This window comes from Lepisosteus oculatus, chromosome 23 (genome assembly GCF_040954835.1).
Source record: "Lepisosteus oculatus isolate fLepOcu1 chromosome 23, fLepOcu1.hap2, whole genome shotgun sequence".
Lineage (NCBI taxonomy): Eukaryota > Metazoa > Chordata > Actinopteri > Semionotiformes > Lepisosteidae > Lepisosteus > Lepisosteus oculatus.
In genome coordinates, this window is record NC_090718.1 from 1563693 (window position 1) to 1590714 (window position 27022).

The window sequence follows — 27022 nt, forward strand, 5'->3', positions numbered from 1 at the left end:
GGGCTTGGGGGCACTGTGTCTTAAACAGCGTAGCAGAGCTAGCAATGAACTGTGATGAGCACAATATCCGTAAGTCTTTACAAACAGTATTCATCGTCATGAATTAACCAGTGAATAACCTTCTACCACAAACGGGGGAGAGTGTGTTGTGTGTGGGCTGTACCTTAGGGCTATATATAGTCCCACTGTTGAGGTCTGACTATGGTGTTTCTCACATTCACTGGGCTGATTTACCGTCCAAGATCATAGTTTAATTTGAGATTATTTCGAATTTCCTGCACACATACGCACTCACACGTGCCTACTCTATATGCGTGTGGAGGTTGTGTGTATTTTCTGTTAAACCAGCCTACCTCGGGCTTACATGCATGTTAAAGATCCTGGCTCCTCTGAGCACAGGTCATTTTTTTTTGCTTGTTTTCAAGGTTGTACAGCGCAGCTTGAACATCTGTTTAAACAGGCGCTCTCTCATCAGGTCACTGCACACATAAGCGCACACGCGCGTGTGCATGTACACACTCACACACGTGCACACGCTTACACGCACGCGTGCACACTCACACGTTCACACACACGCATGCACGCGCACTCACATGCGCGCACACAAGTGAGCACACACACACACGTATACAGACACTCACACACTCACACGTTCACACACACGCATGCACACTCACATGCGCACACACACAAGTGAGCACACACACTCACACACGTATACAGACACTCACACACACACACAATCTACCCCAGCGGTACCACTTTCCCAGTGAAATGATGACCCCCTGCTTTCACCCTGACACATCAGTCTCGAAAGCACCCTTCAGGCGAGCAGACGGGTTTCGCAGTGGCCTGAAAAAACACCTGCGAATCTCGTTCTCTCTGTACGGGCTCTTTCTGAGCTTCTCGATGGACCTGCGTGTGTGTCAGTGAAACTTCCCACTATACTGCATTCTAGAAACTATCATCTCTGTTTACAATATATCAGATATGTATCTTCATGTATGACATATAAAATATATATCATTCATAATGACATATATACTGTATATAACATATTAGATATACTATATCCGTGTTCCAGGATGGTGCTCCACACCAGAGCCGCGCTGATGAGGAAGAACCGTCAGGACAGATGAAATCAAGGCTTATATTCTGATCAGCTTGCACCAGAGCGCAGATCGACCTGATCCTTCTTCACAGGGAGGTCTGCTTTAACTCCCCCCCTCTGAGATTAATATCTCACATCTGCCGTGCCGGGGCTTAGAGCCAGCAGCCATATCGCCCTGCAGCCCAGCAGGGAGACTCCTGGGACAGCTCAGCCTGCTGCAGGGGGGGGCGTCGGCGGGGCCCGTAGGCCACAATTGTTGTTTCTTTTTCTTTTTGTCTCACTTCCAAGACTTTCGTTTAGGGGCTCTGGTTTCCTCCCACAGTCCAAAGGCAGGCGTGCGTGCGTGCGTGTGTGCGTGTGTGTGCGCCCTGTGATGGACTGGCGTCCTGTCCAGGGTGTATCCTGCCTTGAGCTCATTCGCAGTGAGCTCCTCCATTCGGAGTTCCGGCTCCTCCATGAACCTGAATTGAATAAAATGGTTAGAAAATGGATGGACGGATGTCATACATCCCCAAGTACATATCTGACATCCCTGGTCTATGTCCATATGATATATTTTCCAGGACTGCACACGTATCCCCAAAAGGCTGCACAGATCTGCTAAGACCCTCAGAGCAGATCCAATCCGTTCAGCTTCCTCTTCAGCAGAGCCAATCGCATGGCGCAGCAGCTGCCGTGGGCGGGTCACCCGAGGGAGAGGATGTTGATTGGCCCGCCGGCAGGTAATTTTGCAGTCGCCCCGCCCCCCCTTATAAGCGGGTTTCCCGCGACACCTGAACATCGTCACCGTATCGCGTTCCGGTGACGCAGTCGGGGTCATCCGGTCAGTACTTTTCCATAAAATATTAGTAATATTAAATTTGTTAGATACTTTATGTACCATCCATTCGTAATTCTACTTTTGTTTGAAATGTGACCTCAGCTATTCAAACTTTAAGCTCGTTAGTTGTGTTAATCGTGCCTTGAGGTAAATGTTTTTAATAAATCTGAAATTTAAGTAAGCCGTGTGTGATGTGGAAGGGGGAATCGTCGATAGATATTGAAACGAGAATAAGAACTGTGTTTTAATGCCGTGTTCGTGTTTCGGTGTGGAGTTGGTTGTTTTTTTACCGTGGGGTTCGTTCACGGGGACCTGGCGCCCGCTGTGGATTTGGCGGGCATTTATACAAAATAAAGTGACACGTTTGAAATTCAACTGGCGGTTACTGTTACCTCGCCGGCAGATGACTAAGGTTATGAAGAATGAAGCGATTAATTCCGTTGTTTTAAAAAATATATATATTGGTATTCTTACACTTCCTTAACAGCCGGTAAACTTCCTGGGCTTGAAAGTGGTTAAAACGTACCCCATCTTGTCATAAACTTAAAGTCTGGAGGAAAAAAAAGTACTTTATCTCCTTAGATAGACAAAATACGTTTCTATTTGAATATTATTCGGAGTTATTTAATAAATTAACGGTGTGGCGTTAGCGACAGTGTTCCGCCGCTTCCCGCGCGGGAGGCAGGTTTGCCATGGCAACAGGGCAGATTCAAATTCACAGAGCTTTATTGGCAACACCGGCGGACACGGCTCGCCGGGGCAGCGACGGCGAACAGCCGGGCCAATCAGGAGCGCCTCCCGGAGCCAATCGCGGACGCCGGGCGGGAACGACGTCAGAGGGCTCACGCGGGCTGCTCGCTGTCATGGTTACAGTCCGCGCCCCAGCTGCGCAGTAACTGTGTTTCTTCAACCATTATACTTAACAAACTTGAATATTGAATTTCCTCACGGTGGTTTGTTCCTAAACCTGTCCTATACTACTTACTGCTGCTCAGATCAGCGCAATTTGAAATGTCATTAATAGACTATGCAATAAAATGAGACAGATAATAAGTGACTTGAACTCTGTAGATCATGAATAGTTCCGCATATGTTTATATTTAAAGTATAAATATTTGCGGTATTCCCACAATATTTAGCCAGCAGCTGTATCACCCTGCAGCTCACAACTGAAGGCAACCCGTTGACACCCAGCACTGTAAAAAAAAGGTGTTGTCCTTCGGTTTAGATGAGAAAACGTGGTCCTGACTCTGGTCATTACAAATCCGAGGGCTTTTCTCGAAAACAGCAGGGGGTATTGACCTAGTCAGATTTCCCCCTGGCCTTTACCCATCATGGCCTCCTAATAACCCCCCTCTCTGAACTGGCCCCATCACTCTGCTCTCCTCCCCACTGAGAGCTGCTGTGTGTGCTGAGATTATTATTATTATTATTATTATTATTATTATTATTATTATTATTATTATTGTTATTAACAACAGCATATTATTATGTTGGAATTCTTTTTTAAAGAATTTATGTTGGGTTTTATGTCAAGTAGAAATGTATCTTAAGTCACGTGCATGTTTGCAGCATGGAGGAGTGCCAGTGTGTTACTGTTGTGAGTGTTAGTAATACACCAATATTACACTGAAGACATGACATGTGTGTTGTTTGTTGTGACAGCTGTGCGGTAGACTGCGGCGTGGACAGCGCAGAGAGCGCCGCGAGGGAGAGTGTGATCGAGCCACAGAGGAGAGGAGGTAAGTTATGCCAGTCCAGGTCAGAGCTCCAGGTCAGATTGACATATCCCTCCTGAAACACAACAGGTAGTTGCGCACTGATGCTTTCCAGACGCTAAACAAAATCCCCTCTCTTCATCCGGCCCCAGGAAGACTGTGCTGGAAGGACCTTCTCATTTTCAGACATCTTAAACAGTTGTAATGAAAAACCCACCTGCGCTCAATACTTATTGTTCTGAATGTGCGGGGATGTTTTTCTTTTTACTAAGACAGAAATCTGAAAGATATGGGAAACAATCTACATGTTTCAGCTTCAAAGGGTCATCCTCTGGATGTCCGTATTGCTGTGCATCTCGTGAACATCACCATGACTTAGTATTCGCAGCTCTCCGTGAGATCAGCCACTGCCTTTCACTGTGGTGTCAGGCTCAGCCCTGTTGAGCCTGGAGTGGATATTCTGTTCTGTGTTCCCTACTGCTGTATCAGTGTGTTATAGAGCGTCAGGTGTGTATTTGTAGAGTATAGATGTCATATATTCCCAAGGCTGCTTAGAAATACTTTAATAGGCTCCGAAGACCCAGGACTGCATAGATATATTATTAATTCCCAATTGTGTGCATTTACAGTAATAGATATCCCCAAGACTAAATATAAAGTTTAAAATACATCTGATGCAGGGCATACAGAAACTTGAATATTGCTTATAAGAAATGTTACATATACCACAAATAAAGCTTTTTAGACTGTACACTTTCTGATGTGTTCGATCTTGAATGCCAGATGTGTGGACTGGAATTTGCCTATAAAAAATGAAATATACCAGACATATGGCTTTTTAAACTGTGCACACTATTTAAATTTGTTCAGTCACCAATACCAAACGGGTGCACTTGAATTTAATACATCTGATCCTCATGTGTAAATTCACTCTGATCCTCATGTGTAAATTCACTCTGATCCTCATGTGTGAATTCATTCTGATCCTCATGTGTGAATTCATGTGTCTAAATGAGATGAACTGTTTGCAGAAAGGGGTTTGGTCCCTTGTATTTGGGACAGTGGCGTTGAGCAGTTTATTTGTGTGATTACAAGAGGTGGTGTTCAGCTGTGCTGACCTGCCTGGGGCTCTTCTCGTGGAGAACTGAAAGCTCTTTCAGTAGGAGTGCAGACCTAGTGAACTAATTCGTGAAGGGAGCAGTTTTCAACTCAGGCTTCTAGAAATGAGTCCGCAGGGTTTGGGGGCACTGTGTCTTAAACAGCGTAGCAGAGCTAGCAATGAACTGTGATGAGCACAATATCCGTAAGTCTTTACAAACAGTATTCATCATTAATAGACCAGTGAATGATCATGTACCACAAACGGGGGGAAATGTGATTCTGGCTAATCTTTATGAGGGTGAGGGTCAAGAGTCAGACTACAGGAGAATCATGACGCAGTGAGGATCAAGAGTCAGACTACAGGAGAATCATGACGCACTGAGGATCAAGAGTCAGACTACAGGAGAATCATGACACAGTGAGGATCAAGAGTCAGACTACAGGAGAATCATGACGCAGTGAGGATCAAGAGTCAGACTACAGCAGGAGAATCATGACGCAGTGAGGATCAAGAGTCAGACTACAGGAGAATCATGACGCAGTGAGGATCAAGAGTCAGACTACAGGAGAATCATGACACAGTGAGGATCAAGAGTCAGACTACAGGAGAATCATGACGCAGTGAGGATCAAGAGTCAGACTACAGGAGAATCATGACGCAGTGAGGATCAAGAGTCAGACTACAGCAGGAGAATCATGACGCAGTGAGGATCAAGAGTCAGACTACAGCAGGAGAATCATGACGCAGTGAGGATCAGGAGTCAGACTACAGCAGGAGAATCATGACGCAGTGAGGATCAAGAGTCAGACTACAGCAGGAGAATCATGACGCAGTGAGGATCAAGAGTCAGACTACAGCAGGAGAATCATGACGCAGTGAGGATCAAGAGTCAGACTACAGCAGGAGAATCATGACGCAGTGAGGATCAAGAGTCAGACTACAGCAGGAGAATCATGATGCAGTGAGGATCAGGAGTCAGACTACAGCAGGAGAATCATGACGCAGTGAGGATCAAGAGTCAGACTACAGGAGAATCATGACGCAGTGAGGATCAAGAGTCAGACTACAGGAGAATCATGACGCAGTGAGGATCAAGAGTCAGACTACAGGAGAATCATGACGCAGTGAGGATCAAGAGTCAGACTACAGCAGGAGAATCATGATGCACTGAGGATCAAGAGTCAGACTACAGGAGAATCATGACGCAGTGAGGATCAAGAGTCAGACTACAGCAGGAGAATCATGACGCAGTGAGGATCAAGAGTCAAACTACAGCAGGAGAATCATGACGCAGTGAGGATCAAGAGTCAGACTACAGGAGAATCATGACGCAGTGAGGATCAAGAGTCAGACTACAGCAGGAGAATCATGACGCAGTGAGGATCAAGAGTCAGACTACAGCAGGAGAATCATGACGCAGTGAGGATCAGGAGTCAGACTACAGCAGGAGAATCATGACGCAGTGAGGATCAAGAGTCAGACTACAGGAGAATCATGATGCAGTGAGGATCAAGAGTCAGACTACAGCAGGAGAATCATGACGCAGTGAGGATCAAGAGTCAGACTACAGCAGGAGAATCATGACGCAGTGAGGATCAAGAGTCAGACTACAGGAGAATCATGACGCAGTGAGGATCAAGAGTCAGACTACAGGAGAATCATGACGCAGTGAGGATCAAGAGTCAGACTACAGCAGGAGAATCATGATGCAGTGAGGATCAAGATTCAGACTACAGCAGGAGAATCATGACACAGTGAGGATCAAGAGTCAGACTACAGGAGAATCATGACGCAGTGAGGATCAAGAGTCAGACTACACCAGGAGAATCATGACGCAGTGAGGATCAAGAGTCAGACTACAGCAGAATCATGACGCAGTGAGGGTCAAGAGTCAGACTACAGCAGGAGAATCATGACGCAGTGAGGATCAAGAGTCAGACTACAGCAGGAGAATCATGACGCAGTGAGGATCAAGAGTCAGACTACAGCAGAATCATGACGCAGTGAGGATCAAGAGTCAGACTACAGGAGAATCATGACGCAGTGAGGATCAAGAGTCAGACTACAGGAGAATCATGACGCAGTGAGGATCAAGAGTCAGACTACAGGAGAATCATGACGCAGTGAGGATCAAGAGTCAGACTACAGGAGAATCATGACGCAGTGAGGATCAAGAGTCAGACTACAGCAGGAGAATCATGACGCAGTGAGGATCAAGAGTCAGACTACAGGAGAATCATGACGCAGTGAGGATCAAGAGTCAGACTACAGGAGAATCATGACGCAGTGAGGATCAAGAGTCAGACTACAGCGGGAGAATCATGACGCAGTGAGGATCAAGAGTCAGACTACAGGAGAATCATGACGCAGTGAGGATCAAGAGTCAGACTACAGGAGAATCATGACGCAGTGAGGATCAAGAGTCAGACTACAGGAGAATCATGACGCAGTGAGGATCAAGAGTCAGACTACAGCAGGAGAATCATGACGCAGTGAGGATCAAGAGTCAGACTACAGGAGAATCATGACGCAGTGAGGATCAAGAGTCAGACTACAGCAGAATCATGACGCAGTGAGGGTCAAGAGTCAGACTACAGCAGGAGAATCATGACGCAGTGAGGATCAAGAGTCAGACTACAGGAGAATCATGACGCAGTGAGGATCAAGAGTCAGACTACAGGAGAATCATAACGCAGTGAGGATCAAGAGTCAGACTACAGGAGAATCATGGCGCAGTGAGGATCAAGAGTCAGACTACAGCAGGAGAATCATGACGCAGTGAGGATCAAGAGTCAGACTACAGCAGGAGAATCATGACGCAGTGAGGATCAAGAGTCAGACTACAGCAGGAGAATCGTGACGCAGTGAGGATCAAGAGTCAGACTACAGTAGAATCATGACGCAGTGAGGATCAAGAGTCAGACTACAGCAGGAGAATCATGATGCAGTGAGGATCAAGAGTCAGACTACAGCAGGAGAATCATGACGCAGTGAGGATCAGGAGTCAGACTACAGCAGGAGAATCATGACGCAGTGAGGATCAAGAGTCAGACTACAGGAGAATCATGACGCAGTGAGGATCAAGAGTCAGACTACAGCAGGAGAATCATGACGCAGTGAGGATCAAGAGTCAGACTACAGCAGGAGAATCATGATGCAGTGAGGATCAAGAGTCAGACTACAGCAGGAGAATCATGACGCAGTGAGGATCAAGAGTCAGACTACAGGAGAATCATGACGCAGTGAGGATCAAGAGTCAGACTACAGGAGAATCATGACGCAGTGAGGATCAAGAGTCAGACTACAGCAGGAGAATCATGACACAGTGAGGATCAAGAGTCAGACTACAGGAGAATCATGACGCAGTGAGGATCAAGAGTCAGACTACAGCAGGAGAATCATGACGCAGTGAGGATCAGGAGTCAGACTACAGCAGGAGAATCATGACGCAGTGAGGATCAAGAGTCAGACTACAGGAGAATCATGACGCAGTGAGGATCAAGAGTCAGACTACAGCAGGAGAATCATGACGCAGTGAGGATCAAGAGTCAGACTACAGGAGAATCATGACGCAGTGAGGATCAAGAGTCAGACTACAGGAGAATCATGACGCAGTGAGGATCAAGAGTCAGACTACAGCAGGAGAATCATGATGCAGTGAGGATCAAGAGTCAGACTACAGCAGGAGAATCATGACACAGTGAGGATCAAGAGTTAGACTACAGCAGAATCATGACGCAGTGAGGATCAAGAGTCAGACTACAGGAGAATCATGACGCAGTGAGGATCAAGAGTCAGACTACAGGAGAATCATGACGCAGTGAGGATCAAGAGTCAGACTACAGCAGGAGAATCATGACGCAGTGAGGATCAAGAGTCAGACTACAGCAGGAGAATCATGACGCAGTGAGGGTCAAGAGTCAGACTACAGCAGGACAGTCATGGTGCACTTGTTAAATTAGATCAACTGCACTGAATATTGTCTCAGGATCTCCTGCTCTGATGGGGAGGTGTGTTCATGTGAAGTTACAGAGGAGCTGGACTGAGTGTCTCTCCAGTATCCCCAGCTCTGATGGGGAGGGGTGTTCATGTGAAGTTACAGAGGAGCTGGACTGAGTGTCTCTCCAGTATCTCCTGCTCTGATGGGGAGGGGTGTTCATGTGAAGTTACAGAGGAGCTGGACTGAGTGTCTCTAAGCTCTGGTGGTGACTGTGTGTTCTGAATGAGCTAGATCTCGGTTACAGATCTGACTACCTAGACACCAATATAGCGCTGAGAGAGACCGAGAGAGTGAGATGGAGAGAGGGAGGAATGCAGGGTCTTTGATGTTGTTTTTTTGACAAAACAGGAAATGCTTTGTCATATTTTCCACCCCACCTCCTCCTCTCTCTCACACGCTGGCTGTATTTTTGAATTTAGCGCTGTGCTCTCTGACTTCAGCACTTGCACACCTGTTTCCTGTCAACACATTTAGTGACAGCCCAGTCGCCCCCCAGTCACTTCTGCTCTCTTTGGCTGGGGAGAGGGGTTCATGCAGCACAGATGCAGGGGTGCTGTCTGTGTGGAGTCTGCATGTTCCCCACATGTTCATGTGGGTTTACCTCCAGGTGCTCCGGTTTCCTCCCGCAGTCCAGAGACACACTGGCTGGTCCATTGACTTCTGGGAAGTTGGCTCTGGTGTGAGAGTGTGTGTCTGCCCTGTGATGGGCAGCTGTCCTGCCCAAGGTGGACCCTGCCTTGTGCCCGTTGCTTGCTGGGACAGACTCCAGCTCCCCCGTGACCCTGACTTGGAATGGAAGGAGTATGCAGGCAGTGTGTCTTGTACCACAGTCTCAGTTCATGCCTTTTCTTTGTTTGTTTATGAAGTGCTTAAATATACCGCTTATTTAAATCGTTTTTCAGATAATAGGGTAATGAACTGCTCGAATCAGATTAATCAACTGAACAATTACTTGATAAATGGCCTTGATTCAGTGTGAATCCCCCTAACTTTGGAGGCACTGTAAAAAAAAAGAAGATTCTGTCCATCGATTGACAAAACTATCAAAGAAGACGTACTTAAATCTCAAAACAAAATGAATCGTGCAGTTAGAAGTTCTTAATCATAATTACATTTGAAAAGTTCCTGCTTATCGGTTAAACTCGCAACCATCCTGACACTGGAAAGGGCTTTGTCATTTGAAGAGATCTTATTTGGCTAGGATTATTTTTCGTTTCACTCAGAACTGTTTTATTGTCGTTAATAATTTCTCATCATTTCATCCTCTCTTCTTTAGAACAAGCCCACGTCGAGTTCCATCTTGACCAAAACAAAAGTGTGGCTGTTCGTTGAGGAACACTGCCCTCTCTCAGAGCTGAGCGAGGAGCTGTGGTGTCCGAGAATTCAGACAGTTCAGAAATGAATGTCAGTAATTCAGTCATTCAGAATGAATTCAGTCGTTCAGAATCGAGATCGCAGGCAAGAGCAGAGCACCGCAGCAGGAGTCCCAGAGTGGACACAGTGCTCAGTGCCAGTCAGCAGTGTTGGGACACGGGTCAAGGACGAGCCGCGGTGCCTCTGTCTCTGTTCATCCCGAGCTCTGACCTGCGAGTCTCTTTCACTCCACCCTCTCTGTCAACACAGCGTGAGCGCCCCCCCCCCTCAGTGCAGGCTGTGTCAGAGTGTGTCTGTAGTAACTCATCTTTCTCTCTCAGCGCAGTGTCCAGTCAGTGTGTCTGTATGAACCCCTCTCTCTCAGTGCAGTGTTCATGTACTGGAGTGTCCAGTCAGTGTGTCTGTATGAACCCCTCTCTCTCAGTGCAGTGTTCATGTACTGGAGTGTCCAGTCAGTGTGTCTGTATGAACCCCTCTCTCTCTCTCAGTGCAGTGTTCATGTACTGGAGTGTCCAGTCAGTGTGTCTGTATGAACCCCTCTCTCTCAGTGTGGTGTTAATGTACTGGAGTGTTAATATAGTGTTCAGTCAGTCACAGTGTGCCTGTACTACCTCTTTCTCGGTGCAGTTGTTTCACCTCTCTCCGCAGATGTGCACACCAGAAACCTCCTCTCTCTCTGTCTCTCTCTACTGTACAAACATCCTGTTTTGCGGGCGACAGGTCTGCACTGTGGCAGAAAACACATCACCCTCACTGCAGGCTCTCCCACACACTAACGGATGCCGTCTCACTCTATATATACCGGCGCGGGGAGAGAGAGAGCGCAGATTCAGATAGAGATACAGACACGAGCGCAGAGGTGGGAGAACTGCAGAGTCATGCCTCAGCAGTGACCGCAGGCTTCCTCAGGTGTCAGCGCAGGTGTGCTGCTGAGGAGGAGGGGGGCGAGAGAGGGACAGGGGGACACGGGGGCGAGAGAGGGACAGGGGGACACGGGGGCGAGAGAGGCACAGGGGGACACAGGGGCGAGAGAGGGACAGGGGGACACGGGGGCGAGAGAGGGACAGGGGGACACGGGGGCGAGAGAGGGACAGGGGCACATGGGGGCAAGAGAGAGGCAAGACAGCGGGATGGGGTGGGAGAGAGGAGGATGGAGGTGGGAGACAGCGGGATCGGGGTGGGAGAGAGGGGGATGGAGGTGGGAGACAGCGGGATCGGGGTGGGAGAGAGGGGTATGGGGGTGGGAGAGAGGGGGATGGGGTGGGAGGCAGCGGGATTGGGGTGGGAGAGAGGAGGATAGGGGTGGGAGAGAGGGGGATGGGGTGGGAGACAGCGGGATGGGGGTGGGAGAGGGGGATGGGGGTGGGAGAGAGGAGGATAGGGGTGGGAGAGAGGGGGATGGGGTGGGAGACAGCGGGATGGGGTGGGAGAGAGGAGGATAGGGGTGGGAGAGAGGGGGATAGAGGTGGGAGACAGCGGGATTGGGGTGGGAGAGAGGAGGATAGGGGTGGGAGAGAGGGGGATAGGGGTGGGAGAGAGGGGGATAGAGGTGGGAGAGAGGAGGATGGAGGTGGGAGACAGCGGGATAGAGGTGGGAGAGAGGAGGATAGAGGTGGGAGACAGCGGGATCGGGGTGGGAGAGAGGGGGATAGGGGTGGAGACAGCAGGATTGGGGTGGGAGACAGCGGGATCGGGGTGGGAGAGAGGGGGATAGGGGTGGGAGAGAGGGGGATGGGGTGGGAGACAGCGGGATGGGGTGGGAGAGAGGAGGATAGGGGTGGGAGAGAGGGGGATAGAGGTGGGAGAGAGGAGGATGGAGGTGGGAGACAGCGGGATCGGGGTGGGAGAGAGGAGGATAGGGGTGGGAGAGAGGAGGATAGGGGTGGGAGAGAGGAGGATATGGGTGGGAGAGAGGAGGATAGGGGTGGGAGAGAGGGGGATGGGGTGGGAGAAGAAGCAGGACAGACAAGGGTCCGGGAGGCTGTCGCTGGGGAAAGGGAAGTCTGTGCGACCCTCCCCCTCAGGAGCGAGCGCTAGGGACGGAGATCAGAGCGCAGGGGCTGAGGCCAGCACCTTCACACACAGTCCCACCGTCTACCTTCCCATTCCGCGACGTGTCCGGACATCATAAGGAGCAGGTGGACGCCCACCTGCTCTGCCCGCGTGGCGCCGTGATCATCGAGAGAGCCCGCAGGTCCTGCCCCCGAGTCACTGAGTATCTGCAGAATCATTTCAGTACTTTCACAACCTCCATGGCCTTCCGCACAGACGCAGGTGCTTCACTCTCACACACATCTCTGATCCCCAGGCACGCACACACACACACAGAAGACACACAGGCATGCAAATAGAGACAGGAACCTCTATAAACAGGCACACGCACAGGTGCACACGGGCTGGCACACATAAACAGGCGCGCACGCACGCACACACACAGACACGCGCACCACCTCACGCATGAAAAAGAAACAAATTAACGAAAGGGAGGAAAGTATTACAGAAGACAGAAATGAGGTAACAATGAAAGAAAGAATGACAAATAGAGGGTTTCTGAGCATCAAAGATGACAGGAAGCTCTTTAATCTAAACCCACCCAGAGATCTGGAGAGAAATCTCTGAAGTTGGACCCAGCCCACCCCCCTCCGTGGGCTTTATCAAGAACAGATCGGATCGGCGCACAGATGGTTGTAAAAACATGCTTCGCGCGCAAAGCAGCACCAGACTAGGTGGCTGCAGACCCTTCATTTAACAAACACAAAAGTATTGCTTTGCCTCAGAAACAGGGACCCACGCTCAACCCCCCACAAGGCCCTGCTGAGCCCAGGAAGAGGCTCCTCAGCCAGCTGGGCCTGAAGCTCACTGACAGCAGCCAGCCTCAGGACAGCACCCATCAAGATCCACCCGATCACACGCACTGGACAACACTGCCTCACCCAGTGGTGCGCACACACACACGCACTGGACAACACTGCCTCACCCAGCCTGCTGGTCCTGAAGCTCACTGACAGCAGCCAGCCTCAGGACAGCACCCATCAAGATCCACCCGATCACACGCACTGGACAACACTGCCTCACCCAGTGGCGCACACACACACACACACTGGACAACACTGCCTCACCCAGCCTGCTGGTCCTGAAGCTCACTGACAGCAGCCAGCCTCAGGGCAGCACCCATCAAAATCCACCAGATCACAGGCCAAGACACACACACACTGGACAACACTGCCTCACCCAGTGGTGCACACACACACTGAATAACACTGCCTCACCCAGTGGTGCACACACACACACTGGACAACACTGCCTCACCCAGTGGTGTGCACACACACACACACACACACACACACACACTGGACAACACTGCTTCACCCAGTGGCGCACACACACACACTGGACAACACTGCCTCACCCAGTGGTGCACGCACACACACTGAACAACACTGCCTCACCCAGTGGTGCGCGCACACACACACACACACACACACACACACTGGACAACACTGCCTCACCCAGTGGTGCACACACACACACTGAACAACACTGCCTCACCCAGTGGCGCGCACACACACACACACACACACATGAGCTGAGCCTGGAGAACAGGCCCCAGCCTGCTGGTCCTGAGGCTCGCTGGTGTGGCTGTAACACAGACAGCGTGAGTCGACAGGACTAAAGCTCAGCACACAGAGGACACACTCGGGCCACAGCCTGGCCATTGCCTGTGACAGGGGGATGGGCAGGGGGATCACCACAGAAGCCGGGAGAACTGAAGAACTGGAGGGACAGAGAGAAAAGTGGAGTGAAAGAGGAGCGTTTTATACACATATATACTCTTCCCACCCAAAGGAGACTCCACAGCCAAAATGTTGTGGTCCTTTTCCTTTTCTTTTCAGCAGGGAATAAAGCTTTACTTGCATTTTCCACACAGACACCTTCCCCAGTCCGGTACGAGATGCGTGCTCTTTATTACAATACCGAAACACGGACCAATCGAACAGGACAGCCGCACGCAAGAAACAAAGAACTGCACATCTACAAAAAACACCCCGCAGCTAAGCCGCTGGGCGTCCTTGGAGCTTCAGCGCGCACCTTTGTGTGGTTAATTAATCGCGGTTCTCAGACACGATACATGATTCGAGTTCGGTGGCGTTGGTGGATATGAAACGGCGGAGTCGAAGCGCGGATCAACTGGCACATCACTGGCCCCAGCCTGAGGCACTCGATCGGTCTTCTTGGCCGCAGTACCCAGCGGCCCACAGCAATGGCGGCGCCTGTCTCGTTAGTGTCATTTGTTGCCGCGGCAATGAGGGCTCTACACGATCAGCGAATCCCAGTCGAAGTCGTCCTGGATCTCCTCGCTGTTGCTGTGGGCGCGCAGCTGGGGGGCCCGGCCGTGGGCTGAAAAGGACGAGGGAGGGGAAGTGTGGGTGAGAGAGACAGCACGTCCACCCCCCCCCACCCCCACTGCCGAACAGCGCCCCCTTCCTGCGGGGCAGCCAAGCGCGGCGTGGTGAAAGGACCACGCGCCCCTCGGGGGATGCTCACCCTGGATGGCGGGCGTCGTCCGCGGCGATGCGCTGGGGTCCGGCTGCACGGCATGCTGGGTCTGGGCGGCCGCGGGCGGGACCGGCCCGGGGGCGCTGGCGTGGGCGGGCAGGGGGAGGAAGGCGTGGTTGCAGGTAGGCCCGGGGAGGGGGGTCGGAGCGCCGCGAGGAAGGTGGGCCGCGGGGGCAGGGGGAGCAGGGGGGCCGGGGGCGCGGGGAGGGAGGGAGCTGGGCGGCAGCTGAAGGGGATGCTGGGATGGTGGCGGCGGCAGGGCGTCGTGGGGGGGCAGGATGAGCCCGGTCTGGGTGAAGAAGCGGTTCAGCGAGTCGCAGAGCGAGGCGAACAGGGCCGGCTCCAGGGACCAGTCGGACAGCTCGGCCTGCCGCATGCTCTCCAGCAGGTCTGCGGAGGGGAGACAGAGGGGTCTCACCGGGGCACACCGCTCCGGTGCTTCCTCACAGACATGCGCCGCTCCGTGCTGCGCTGTGTGGGTCTGCCGAGCGCTATCATACGCCCGTGATTGCTTTAAAAGAGCTGCGCTGTTGCATACCCGTCTGTCCTAATAATGGAACAGGTAACAGGTTTATTCCCTGCTGAAAAAAAGAAAACACAAGGTTTCGGCCGTGGAGCCTTCTTCAGGGGTGAGGTGAGGTGAGGTGTGATGCTCACCCCTGAAGAAGGCTCCACGGCCGAAACCTTGTGTTTTCTTTCTTCTTTTTTTCAGCAGGGAATAAACCTGTTACCTGTTCCTTTGCAGCCTACGCATGCTGACGCGGCTCCCCACCTGAACTACTTTGTCCCGATTATCTACACCGTGCTGTACTGGTCTGCTCTGCTGTAGGCTGGTCTGAAGTGTGGTGCACTGGTCTGCTGTGCTTTTCACTGGTCTAGACTGTGGTGCACAGATCTGTTCTGCTGCACACTGGTCTGTACTGTGGTGCACTCGTCTGCTCTGCTGTGTACTGGTCTGTAGTGTGGTGCACTGGTCTGCTCTGCTGTGTACTGGTCTGTACTGTGGTGCACAGATCTGTTCTGCTGCACACTGGTCTGTAGTGTGGTGCACTGGTCTGCTCTGCTGTGTACTGGTCTGTAGTGTGGTGCACTCGTTTGCTCTGCTGTGTACTGGTCTGTACTGTGGTGCACTGGTCTGCTCTGCTGTGTACTGGTCTGTAGTGTGGTGCACTGGTCTGCTCTGCTGTGTATTGGTCTGTAGTGTGGTGCACTGGTCTGCTCTGCTGTACAGTGGTCTATACTGTGGTGGTCTGTTGTTCACAGAGGTAAACTGTCGTGTCTGCAATGCTCTGTTCTGGCCAGTACCTGGGTGCTGGGAGAGGTCGATATTGGCCCAGTCCAGGCTGTTGGCGATCTGGAAGCTCTCCTTTAGGCTGTCAGGAGTGGAGAACCAGTCTGGAGCGATGTCTGCGGGAACACAGATGCACTGGCGTGCTGGAAACTGCACATGTTTTTTTCCTGATTTCATGTATGCTCAATTACTTGTGTTTACGTCTCTTTTTTTATTATTCAATCCTTTCTTTCAGTCAGAGCTTGAATAAGCTTCCTAACAGTTGTATTAATGGGTTCTGCCTCTAGCTGATGTATATTTCCTATCATGAAGCCCTTACGCTGTAGTGGGCAGAGAGCAGTAATGAGACTCACAGCTGCCCCCTTGTGGTGGATGCAGCATCCTGTCGGCGCCGGGGCCTGCAGCAGCTCCAGGGGTTGGTGTGAGAGGGGGCAGGGTGGGGGTGTGGAGGGGTGCACCCTCGCCGGGCACTGCGAAAGACACTGGGAGAGAAGCAGCATCCGCTGACCAGACAGAAAACAAGGAATAGACTGCCGTTAATATTAGATATAATGACTGACTGGACACTACAGCACAGTGACCCTGACTGACTGACTGGACACTACAGCACAGAGACACTGACTGACTGACTGGACACTACAGCACAGTGACCCTGACTGACTGACTGGACACTACAGCACAGTGACCCTGACTGACTGACTGGACACTACAGCACAGAGACACTGACTGACTGACTGGACACTACAGCACAGAGACCCTGACTGACTGACTGGACACTACAGCACAGTGACCCTGACTGACTGGACACTACAGCACAGTGACCCTGACTGACTGACTGGACACTACAGCACAGTGACCCTGACTGACTGGACACTACAGCACAGAGACACTGACTGACTGACTGGACACTACAGCACAGAGACACTGACTGACTGACTGGACACTACAGCACAGTGACCCTGACTGACTGACTGGACACTACAGCACAGTGACCCTGACTGACTGACTGGACACTACAGCACAGTGACCCTGACTGACTGGACACTACAGCACAGTGACCCTGACTGACTGACTGGACACTACAGCACAGTGACCCTGACTGACTGGACACTACAGCACAGAGACCCTGACTGACTGACTGGACACTACAGCACAGTGACCCTGACTGACTGACTGGACACTACAGCACAGAGACACTGACTGACTGGACACTACAGCACAGAGACCCTGACTGACTGACTGGACACTACAGCACAGTGACCCTGACTGACTGGACACTACAGCACAGTGACCCTGACTGACTGACTGGACACTACAGCACAGTGACCCTGACTGACTGGACACTACAGCACAGAGACACTGACTGACTGGACACTACAGCACAGAGACCCTGACTGACTGGACACTACACTCAGAGACCCTGACTGGTGGTGTGGTTCAGGTCCCACTGGACTCACTCAGCGAGGTCGCTCTCTCCTTCACGGTGCGGTACAGGCTCTGGAAAGAGGAGTACAGGTCCGGCAGGTGCAGGTCGGCGAAGGAGAATCGGAGGGGGGGCTCTGGGGCGGAGCTGGGGGGCAGCAGCAGCCCTGGGGCAGCTGTGGTGGCAGGGTATACTGAGGGAGCCAGAGTGACCGTGGGGCCTGTGTGGACTGGGAGAGCTGGGGTGACCACTGGGCTGGGGAGGACTGGGAGAGCTGGGGTGGCCACTGGGCTGGGGAGGACTGGGAGAGCTGGGGTGACCACTGGGCTGGGGAGGACTGGGAGAGCTGGGGTGACCACTGGGCTGGGGAGGACTGGGAGAGCTGGGGTGACCACTGGGCTAGGGAGGACTGGGAGAGCTGGGGTGACCACTGGGCTGGGGAGGACTGGGCCAGCTGGAAGGATGATGTTCAGCTGCTGAGGGGCCTGTTGCTGCAAAAGAAAGAAGAATCCAATTGATAAGAGTTTGTAAACTGGAGTCTGTGCGTCACAGCTGAATAAACTGGATTGACTGGGGGGGCAGTTCTGCAGCGCTGGCAGGCCCACAGACACAGGCGACAGGAAGTGTAATGTCAGTACCTTGCAGGGAGGTGGCGCAGCGGAGTCTGTTTGTGTAACCTGAGGCAAGCCAGCACTGGCTGGAGTGGCTTCTTGTTCCTGTTGGTCAGCGTAAGACAGACAACAGGGGTGGTCCGGTTAATACAGTATGAATACACTGGACACTGCAGTACAGTAATACTGACTGGACTCGACAGCACAGTGACCCTGACTGACTGGACACTACAGCACAGAGACACTGACTGACTGACTGGACACTACAGCACAGAGACACTGACTGACTGGACACTACAGCACAGTGACACTGACTGACTGGACACTACAGCACAGTGACACTGACTGACTGGACACTACAGCACAGTGACCCTGACTGACTGACTGGACACTACAGCACAGTGACCCTGACTGACTGACTGGACACTACAGCACAGAGACACTGACTGACTGACTGGACACTACAGCACAGTGACACTGACTGACTGACTGGACACTACAGCACAGTAAGGCTGACAGTGACCCTGGTTTATATAAAGTACAGTAAGAGTCACAGACGCAGTGTAATGCTTGAGTACGCTGACAGTAACTTGAAACAGAAGACCGCAGGAGTATAGAGAGTGGGACAGACACCTGTTCCTCCTCTTGGGGATGGGAGCGTTTTGTGCCTCGGGAAGTGGGAGGAGGATCGTCTCCTGTTGGTCCGTCCATTGTCCAATAGGAGCCCTGGAATCAGTCGACAGGGATGGGGCAGGTCAGAGAGAGAAAGCTGATTGGATCACATCACTGTTGGACAATGAAAAAAAGACTACATAGTCCACTATTCTTTTCCCTAATGACGTCAGGTTGACGTCACTGTCATAATTAACATCAAACCAAAGTTTCCTGCCCGTGACTCACTCTGAACCTCTCCAGGCATTTGCTAGATTGGATTATTTGAGCGTGATTGTGAGGCGTATTAGTTATTAATTGAGATTATAATTGAGCCAGCAGCCATATCACCCTGCAGCTCACAACTGGCAGCCCCACTGAATCTCAGCAGGTTTGAGCCTGGTCAGTACCTGGAGGGGAGACTCCTGGGAAAAACTAAGGTTGCTGCTGGAAGAGGTGTTAGTGGGGCCAGCAGGGGGCGCTCACCCTGCAGTCTGTGTGGGTCCTAAAGCCCCAGTATAGTGACAGGGACACTGTACTGTAAACAGGTGCCGTCCTTCGGATGAGACGTAAAACCGAGGTCCTGACTGTCTGTGGTCATTAAAATTCCCAGGGCGTTTCTCGAAAAGAGTAGGGGTGTAACCCCGATGTCCTGGCCAAAGTTCCCATTGGCTCTTACCAATCATGGCCTCCTAATAATCCCCATCTCTGGTATTATTATTATTAGATTCACACTGATAGTCTGGACTGGGAGCTGGACTAGTTCTTCACTGGGATTATAATCAGACTCCACTGACACTGACAGAGCAATCTGAGACTCTCCAGGCTGGACTGGACTGACTGGACTGGGAGCTGGACTAGTTCTTCACTGGGATTATAATCAGACTCACTGACACTGACAAAGCAGTCTGAGACTCTCCAGGCTGGACTGGACTGACTGGACTGGGAGCTGGACTAGTTCTTCACTGGGACTGGACTGACTGGTCTACAGGTTTGATTGGTTATTAACAAAGCCTGTTTTTTATAAATCAAGCAGAACACTATTCTCTTGTTCATTATTATGTGTTTTAAATTATTGTGAGTAACAAAAGTAATTATCACCTTTCCAGGATCATCTGGAGGGCGTGGAATTTTTCTGAAACACTTGTTGAGGGAGAGGTTGTGCCGTATAGAATTCTGTGGAAAACAGTTCAGGAGATAATATGGATGATTGTTGCACACAGAATGTGAAAGACATAAAAATACAGATTGAGTTATACTGACTCAGTAATACATATTCTCAGCATACTCTGAGACGCAGAGTGACAAACAGACACACTGAGACAGAGTGAGGCAATGAGAGACACTCACACACACTCAGAGTGAGACACACACTCTGAGACAGACACACAGAGAGAGACACACTCTGAGACAGACACACACTCGGAGTGAGACACACACTTGGAGACAGACACACACTCTGAGACAGAGACTCTGAGACAGACACACACTGAGAAAGACACAGTGGGACAATCTCTGTCCCTCTCCCACCTTCCAGCCTCGCCCAGCACGGTGGTAATAGGGAAACGTTTCACTGATCCAAGTGTAGATTTCGCTAAGTGTCATCCGCTTCCCTGGCGACGACCTGATCGCCATGGCGATCAACGTGGCATAGCTGTGGGGAGGTTTCCCCTTCTTGGGGCGAAGCAGCTCCCCAGAACTCCCTGTCCCAGCCTTGCGCTCCTGCCCCGATCGCAAGCCAGCCACTCCCAGCTGGGGCAGCCAGTCGATACTGGTGAGACTGGAGTCCAGGTTTGTCGACATGGGTCCTGAGAGAGAGATCAGGGCACATTGAGACACACTGAGACACGCTGAGATACGCTGTGACACACTGAGACACACGGAGACACGCTGAGACACGCTGAGACACACTGAGACACGCTAAGAAACACTGACACCAGGACACACTGTGACACACTGAGATACGCTGAGACACACTGAGATACACTGAGACACGCTGAGAGACACTGAGACACACTGAGATACACTGAGACACGCTGAGATACGCTGTGACACATGGAGACACACTGACGCCAGGACACACTGTGACACACTGAGATACACTGAGACACACTGACACCAGGACACACTGTGACACACTGAGACACGCTGAGACACTGACACCAGGACACACTGTGACACACTGAGATACACTGTGACACACTGTGACACACTGAGATACACTGAGACACACTGTGAAACACTGAGATACGCTGAGACACCCTGTGACACACTGAGATACGCTGAGACACACTGAGATACACTGAGATATGCTGTGATACACGGAGACACACTGAGACACGCTGACACCAGGACACACTGTGACCAGAACACACTGACACACGCTGACACAAGCCAAATTAAGGATAGCACTGAGCAGCATTAAACACATTTGATTTTTTCTCTCTGTGACATTACATATAGCACCCAGTAGCTGTTCTTTCAGTTTTGCAAGTATTGATTGTTCATCTCTGTCAAAGTAAGGAGTAACTTTTCTTTGAGCTGTTCTGCTCAGGGGTGCTGAGTGTGGTGAAAGCCGAGTACGGCGCTGATGACTGGGCCATGCAGTGTGTCGTTAGTGTGCTGAAGGCGCTCAAGGCAGGCAGAACTAATAGCGTTACTGCCCTCCGGTGGGCATCTTTGGTAACTGCGTCTGTCTGAAGGAAGAAAGCCTGACTTGGATGCTGATGTTTGACATGTTTTTCGAGTACCTCTGGGCAGTGTTGAAGTGCCCCCAGTGGTCAGATCACCTCGCTGCCCGACAGCGGGCTGGGGCCTGAGGCCCACAGTAGCCCACCCCAGTGGGTCTCGGCGGGCGGACGAGTGGCAGGGGCGGGAGGTGAAGTCTGTGACAGGGCAGCAGTGTTGTGGGCACTTCCGCGCCCCCGTTGTCTGCCTGGCCTGGACTGCGCCCCACGGAATTCGATTCTGCTGTGCAAATCCCTGAGCTGCTGTTACTGCAGTTGCCACAATGCTGGCTGCAGTAGCCCCTGGAAAGCTCCTCTGGCACACTACATGCCCCGCGTGAGGCCGGAGAGGGCGCCCGGTTCGGCCCGTCTCACCTCTGGTATTCCTGCCTGGATCGGCCCGTCTCGACTCTGGTATTCCTGCCCAGTTCGGCCCGTCTCACCTCTGGTATTCCTGCCTGGATCGGCCCGTCTTGCCTCTGGTATTCCTGCCCGGATCGGCCCCCTCTGGTATTCCTGCCTGGATCGGCCCGTCTCGCCTCTGGTATTCCTGCTCAGTTCGGCCCGTCTCACCTCTGGTATTCCTGCCCGGTTCGGCCCGTCTCACTTCTGGTATTCCTGCCCGGATCGGCCCCTTCTGGTATTCCGACCCGGTTCGGCCCGTCTCACCTCTGGTATTCCTGCCCGGATCGGCCCCCTCTGGTATTCCGACCTGGTTCGGCCCGTCTCACCTCTGGTATTCCGGCCCGGTTGGGTTCAGTGGCGTCCGAGGTCGATCTGGGACCCAGGGGCTGTCTGCTTCTCTCCCGGGATGCGGCCCATCGGGGGGATTCCTCAGAAGATATCCCTTGGGAAATCCATCCCACCCACCCAGCGGTGCTCTGCAGACCCCCCGCTCGCCGGCTCCACGGGGCCAGGCAGGCAGGTCGTGTGGGATCCCCAGGCCGGGGGCCGGCGGAGGCTTGGGAAGGAGTTCTGAGCCGAGGAATTTGTCCCGGGCTCCTGTCGGTGTGTGTCACTCTCGGACACTTCCCTCTTTTCTCCCACTCCTCCCTCCTTTCTCCCTGCAGGTCCCTGCAGCTCTTTTTTCTTCTCCTGCCGCTCACCGGCGTCCCTGCTCCTTTCTCCTTCTCCCTCCCTCTCGCTGTCCCCCTGCCTCTCCGTTCTCACTCCTCTTCCTGCCGGGGAAAGTAAACAGAGCCGCAAGAACCGAAGTGAGCAGAGACTTTCACTTCTCGGCCCCTGCCTGGCTCACGTCACACACTGCTCCTTCCTGACGGCTGACGTCACTCCCTCCCTCCCTCTTCCCGTAACACACACGCCCCTCTCTCTCTCTCTCTCTCTCACGCGCGCAGTCCCTCTGGAGAGAGAGAGAGTGATACTCTGATACTCTGTGACTAGAGAAACATTCTTCCTTAAATTCGGAAATCGAGTCCCAGAATTCCCACACCTGCCAGAATCACAACGGGTCCCAATCCTACTGGGAGAGGGAGGAGGGAACTCAGTTGAACTGGCAGCCCAGTATGTGATCTCCTGTCACAGCCTGAGGAACAGTGAGCCTGTCTCCCAGTAATGCTCCAGCCGCCTACAGAATATGTCAATATTTTATAATATGTCTTTGTTGTAAATGTCTGTAATATGTCTGTAGATTTTATATGAATGTTATTTTTTGTTCTGTTTCATGTGAATTTCATTATTTTATTTGCTTTGGCAACACTGATTGTACCCATCGGTCATGCTAATAAAGCACCTGGAATTGAATTGAATTGAGAGAGAGGGAGAGAGAGGCTGCTGGTTCACAGCAGCGCGTCCTGTTCCTGGATGAGCGCTGTGTCTTTCTCCTGGATTCTCCCAGTTTGGAATCTCAGTTTTCTGGGGAGGGTGGGTGGGAGTTTTTCTTTCACAGACTGTACTGCACACGCCCCGCTCTTGAAAGGCCAGCGGCGAAGGGCTGCTGGTCGCAGCCTTGAGGTGAAGGGGCTGCCCTCGTCCAGAAGTGCCACCAGCTGGACCTCCGCAGGGGGAAAAGAGCCCCTGGTGTGGGAGTGGCGTGTGTCCATCGCAGTCCCAACACCAGGTCACGCGTGTCGGAGATACCGTGCAGTACAGGTAAGCAAGCTCAGGGGTGACCGCCGGGCGTACTGGACGTTCTGGAAAATCTGCTGGAGGCTGGGCTTTTCTGAGTGAAGGAAACCCGACGATCAAGGAGATCAATTAATAGCACCAGTTCGGGCCAGGGGGACCTATAGGTGGGTTTTTGGCTCTTGTCGGCAGCCTGGCGAAGGAGCACGATGGTGTCGCCCGCTTTGAGGACGGGCTTCCGGCGAGGGCCTCCGCGGCTGATCTGCTCCCGCGGCTGATCTGCTCCCGCGGCCCGCCGGCGGAGCAGTTGGAGCAGCCGGCCGGATCCAGGTTCTGGCTGGAGCGGATGGGGAAAGGGTTCCCGGGCTGCAGGCAGGGCTCCGGCGCGGGTCCGGTTTCAGATCTGTTCTTTACACGAGGGTTCGTAAGTACGTAGTAAGTGTGCGTGTGTGAGAAATACACACACCCCCAAACATCTGTTTATAAGGGTGGCACACACCCCGAAACCTCAGTTTATTGGCGCGAACTACACACACACCCCGAAACCTCACTTTATAGGGGTGAATTACACACACACCCCGAAACCTCACTTTATTGGGGTGAACTACACACACATCCCGAAACCTCAGTTTATAGGGGTGAACTACACACACGCCCGAAACCTCAGTTAATTGGAGTGAACTACACACACACCCCGAAACCCCAGTTTATAGGGGTGAACTACACACACGCCCCGAAACCTCAGTTTATTGGGGTGAACTACACACACATCCCGAAACCTCAGTTTATAGGGGTGAAGTCCCCCCGAAACCTCAGTTTTTGGAGCTGCTCTTGTTCCGGTCAGTACACAGCTGGCTTGAGACTCTCCATCGTCTGCATCAGTTCAGTGGTTCAATTGCTCGCGATAAATCAACCCCACAAAATGATGGGTGTATTGTGTCGAATTTGACACAGGCCTGGCCTTAAGGCACCTGTGTGGAGTGGTTAAAGGAACTGAACCTCTTTAGTTTTGAACAGGGGACACAGGTTAAAGGCGAAAGGTTATGGACACAACCACCCCAGGGGGCTGTGCTTCGGGGGCATCGGTGACACCGGAGCCGGTGGGCTTGACGTAGGAGCTCCTGGCCAAACACATGCTTCTCTTCTTTACGCAAAGTTGTGAGGGAAGGGGGGTGGGAACAAACTGGCCAGCCCTGGTGTCAGAGAAACACCTGGACGTGACCCAGGGGTGACTTCACCACAAGCAAATGAGGAGTACGGAAAGCAGGCGGAGCAGCCTCTTCTCATTAACATCTTTCCTGGCTTTCCTGAGGTGTGGCGCCAGCCGACGGGTCATCGCGGAGCATTTTCATCCGCTGCCCCGCTGGACAGCGCAGACCCCCGCCGCAGCGCCTCGGCCCCCCGCGCCCCGGGGCCCCCTGGGGCGTCTGCCTCGCACGCGCCCAGACTCCGCACAGGACTTCCCGTACCTGGGGACCCGTCTGAGCAAAGGCCTCACCCCTCGAGGCAGCAGGTAAATTTCACAGGTAGGAACGCCGCCTGCGTGTTGAGCCTCGATTCCTCTCTTGTCTCTTGACAGGCCGAGCAAGAATGGGCGCAGTTCCCCGCTCTCCTGCAGTACCCAAGGGAGTCCACCAGGTGGCGGCGGGAGTTGTTGGTTTCAAACAGAACTGCGCGCCCCCTTCTTCGGCTGGTTTCTCAATCTTGGTAAGGGCACAGAAGGCCTTGACACGTTCTGAAGTGAGCACAAAATCGGGACCTTTGTGAAAGTCGGCACGCCGGTCGCACCCCTGCCCGGGAGCGAGAGTTCGAGAGCGTTGTGACATGAAGCAGCCCTGCGTTGCGAGCGAATCCGTCCAGGTTGTGCAGCAGACGTTTCCCCGAAGAAAGTCTCCCACACGAGCTGCACGCAGAGTCAACACGTCGTATTTGGCAGCGATGCCGTCTGCGAGTGGAGAGCAGTGTTTCCTCCGGGTTCACGGAGACGAATGCGCAGGCCTGCCTGTTCACGGTGTCGCAGGGCTGCACACCCCCCCAGAAGACCAGACAGTTCCAGCTGTTGTGGGAAGTCAGTGGAGGTTTTACAAGCTGTTGTGTACGTTTTGACTTTCATTTTGAAGCGCACTTCTCGGCGCTGGTCCTGTCTCACCCCCCGGCATATAAAAATAGCGCCGCAAGTTCCCCTGCGCGTGTCTGGCGCTCGAGGGCGCAGACCTCTCCCTGCTCCTTTCTCGTGGCGGTTTTGGTTCCTCCGGGACCCGCTGAGCCACAGTAGGACTGTGCGCCGGAGTAGCCGCCGTCTGAGCCTCGTGCCCGGACTGTTGCCCGTCTCTGTATCCGAGCCGCATCGGCTGATCGGGCCAGAGCCCGCCCCGGTGCTGTAGAGTCCAGCGGGCTCGAGAGCGCGGGCACGGGTCCGAGGCAGTGCTGGTCCCCACCGACACGGCAGGCTGGACTGGAGCAGGGGCTCGAACCCACAACCCGTAACCGGCCAGGAGTGCAGAGGCTCTGCGACACACACTGCTGCTGCTACACCACTGCTGCTGTCACACCTACTGCATCTACACACACTGCTGCTGCTACACCACTGCTGCTGTCACACCTACTGCATCTACACACACTGCTGCTGCTACACCACTGCTGCTGTCACACCTACTGCATCGACACAAACTGCTGCTGCTACACCACTGCTGCTGACACACCTACTGCATCTACACACACTGCTGCTGTCACACCTACTGCATCTACACAAACTGCTGCTGCTACACCACTGCTGCTGTCACACCTACTGCATCTACACACACTGCTGCTGCTACACCACTGCTGCTGTCACACCTACTGCATCTACACACACTGCTGCTGCTACACCACTGCTGCTGACACACCTACTGCATCTACACACACTGCTGCTGTCACACCTACTGCATCTACACAAACTGCTGCTGCTACACCACTGCTGCTGTCACACCTACTGCATCTACACACACTGCTGCTGCTACACCACTGCTGCTGTCACACCTACTGCATCTACACAAACTGCTGCTGCTACACCACTGCTGCTGACACACCTACTGCATCTACACACACTGCTGCTGTCACACCTACTGCATCTACACAAACTGCTGCTGCTACACCACTGCTGCTGTCACACCTACTGCATCTACACACACTGCTGCTGCTACACCACTGCTGCTGACACACCTACTGCATCTACACACACTGCTGCTGTCACACCTACTGCATCTACACAAACTGCTGCTGCTACACCACTGCTGCTGTCACACCTACTGCATCTACACACACTGCTGCTGCTACACCACTGCTGCTGACACACCTACTGCATCTACACACACTGCTGCTGTCACACCTACTGCATCTACACAAACTGCTGCTGCTACACCACTGCTGCTGACACACCTACTGCATCTACACACACTGCTGCTGTCACACCTACTGCATCTACACAAACTGCTGCTGTCACACCTACTGCATCTACACAAACTGCTGCTGCTACACCACTGCTGTTCTGCAGTACTAGGGGTAGGGGTCGTCTCAA

At 52.6% G+C, this 27022-nt stretch overlaps 2 protein-coding genes across 9 annotated transcripts in view; one reads left to right on the top strand and one right to left on the bottom strand.

Annotated features, from left to right (window-relative positions):
- Positions 1–12672: 12672 nt before the first annotated feature.
- Positions 12673–22205, bottom strand: foxj2 (forkhead box J2). Of its 8 annotated transcripts, none has more exons than XM_069182665.1 (10): positions 22116–22205; positions 20189–20466; positions 19760–19834; positions 18566–18733; positions 18035–18112; positions 17431–17887; positions 16327–16476; positions 15988–16089; positions 14671–15072; positions 12673–14523 (listed from the first exon to the last, which is right to left on the bottom strand). In XM_069182665.1, exons 2-10 carry the CDS (start codon positions 20459–20461, stop codon positions 14438–14440), a joined length of 1791 nt encoding a protein of 596 aa, XP_069038766.1. In that variant the 5' UTR covers positions 20462–20466; positions 22116–22205; the 3' UTR covers positions 12673–14437. The 8 variants fall into 8 exon arrangements, with proteins under 8 accessions (XP_069038766.1, XP_069038765.1, XP_069038769.1 ...); XM_069182664.1 differs by lacking the exon at positions 22116–22205 and adding an exon at positions 21828–21911; XM_069182668.1 differs by lacking the exon at positions 22116–22205 and adding an exon at positions 21760–21849 and having other exon boundaries at positions 18641–18733.
- Positions 22206–23303: 1098 nt separating this feature from the next.
- Positions 23304–27022, top strand: part of slc2a3b (solute carrier family 2 member 3b) — a 33916-nt gene continuing 30197 nt past the window's right edge. The window contains exons 1-2 of the mRNA XM_069182555.1: positions 23304–23493; positions 23659–25173. The gene's annotated coding sequence lies outside the window, so the exon portion shown is untranslated. The remainder of the gene's footprint in view (positions 23494–23658; positions 25174–27022) is intronic.

Bases quoted from the DNA above. Each gene is read 5' to 3' on its own strand.
- foxj2 (XM_069182665.1), bottom strand. From the start codon at position 20,461: ATGTCGACAAACCTGGACTCCAGTCTCACCAGTATCGACTGGCTGCCC. The intron at 19,835-20,188 runs GTGGGAGAGGGA...TGTTTTCCACAG, and splicing joins GTGCTGGGCGAGGCTGGAAG to AATTCTATACGGCACAACCT. The intron at 16,090-16,326 runs GTGAGTCTCATT...GTGTTCCCGCAG, and splicing joins TCCACCACAAGGGGGCAGCT to ACATCGCTCCAGACTGGTTC.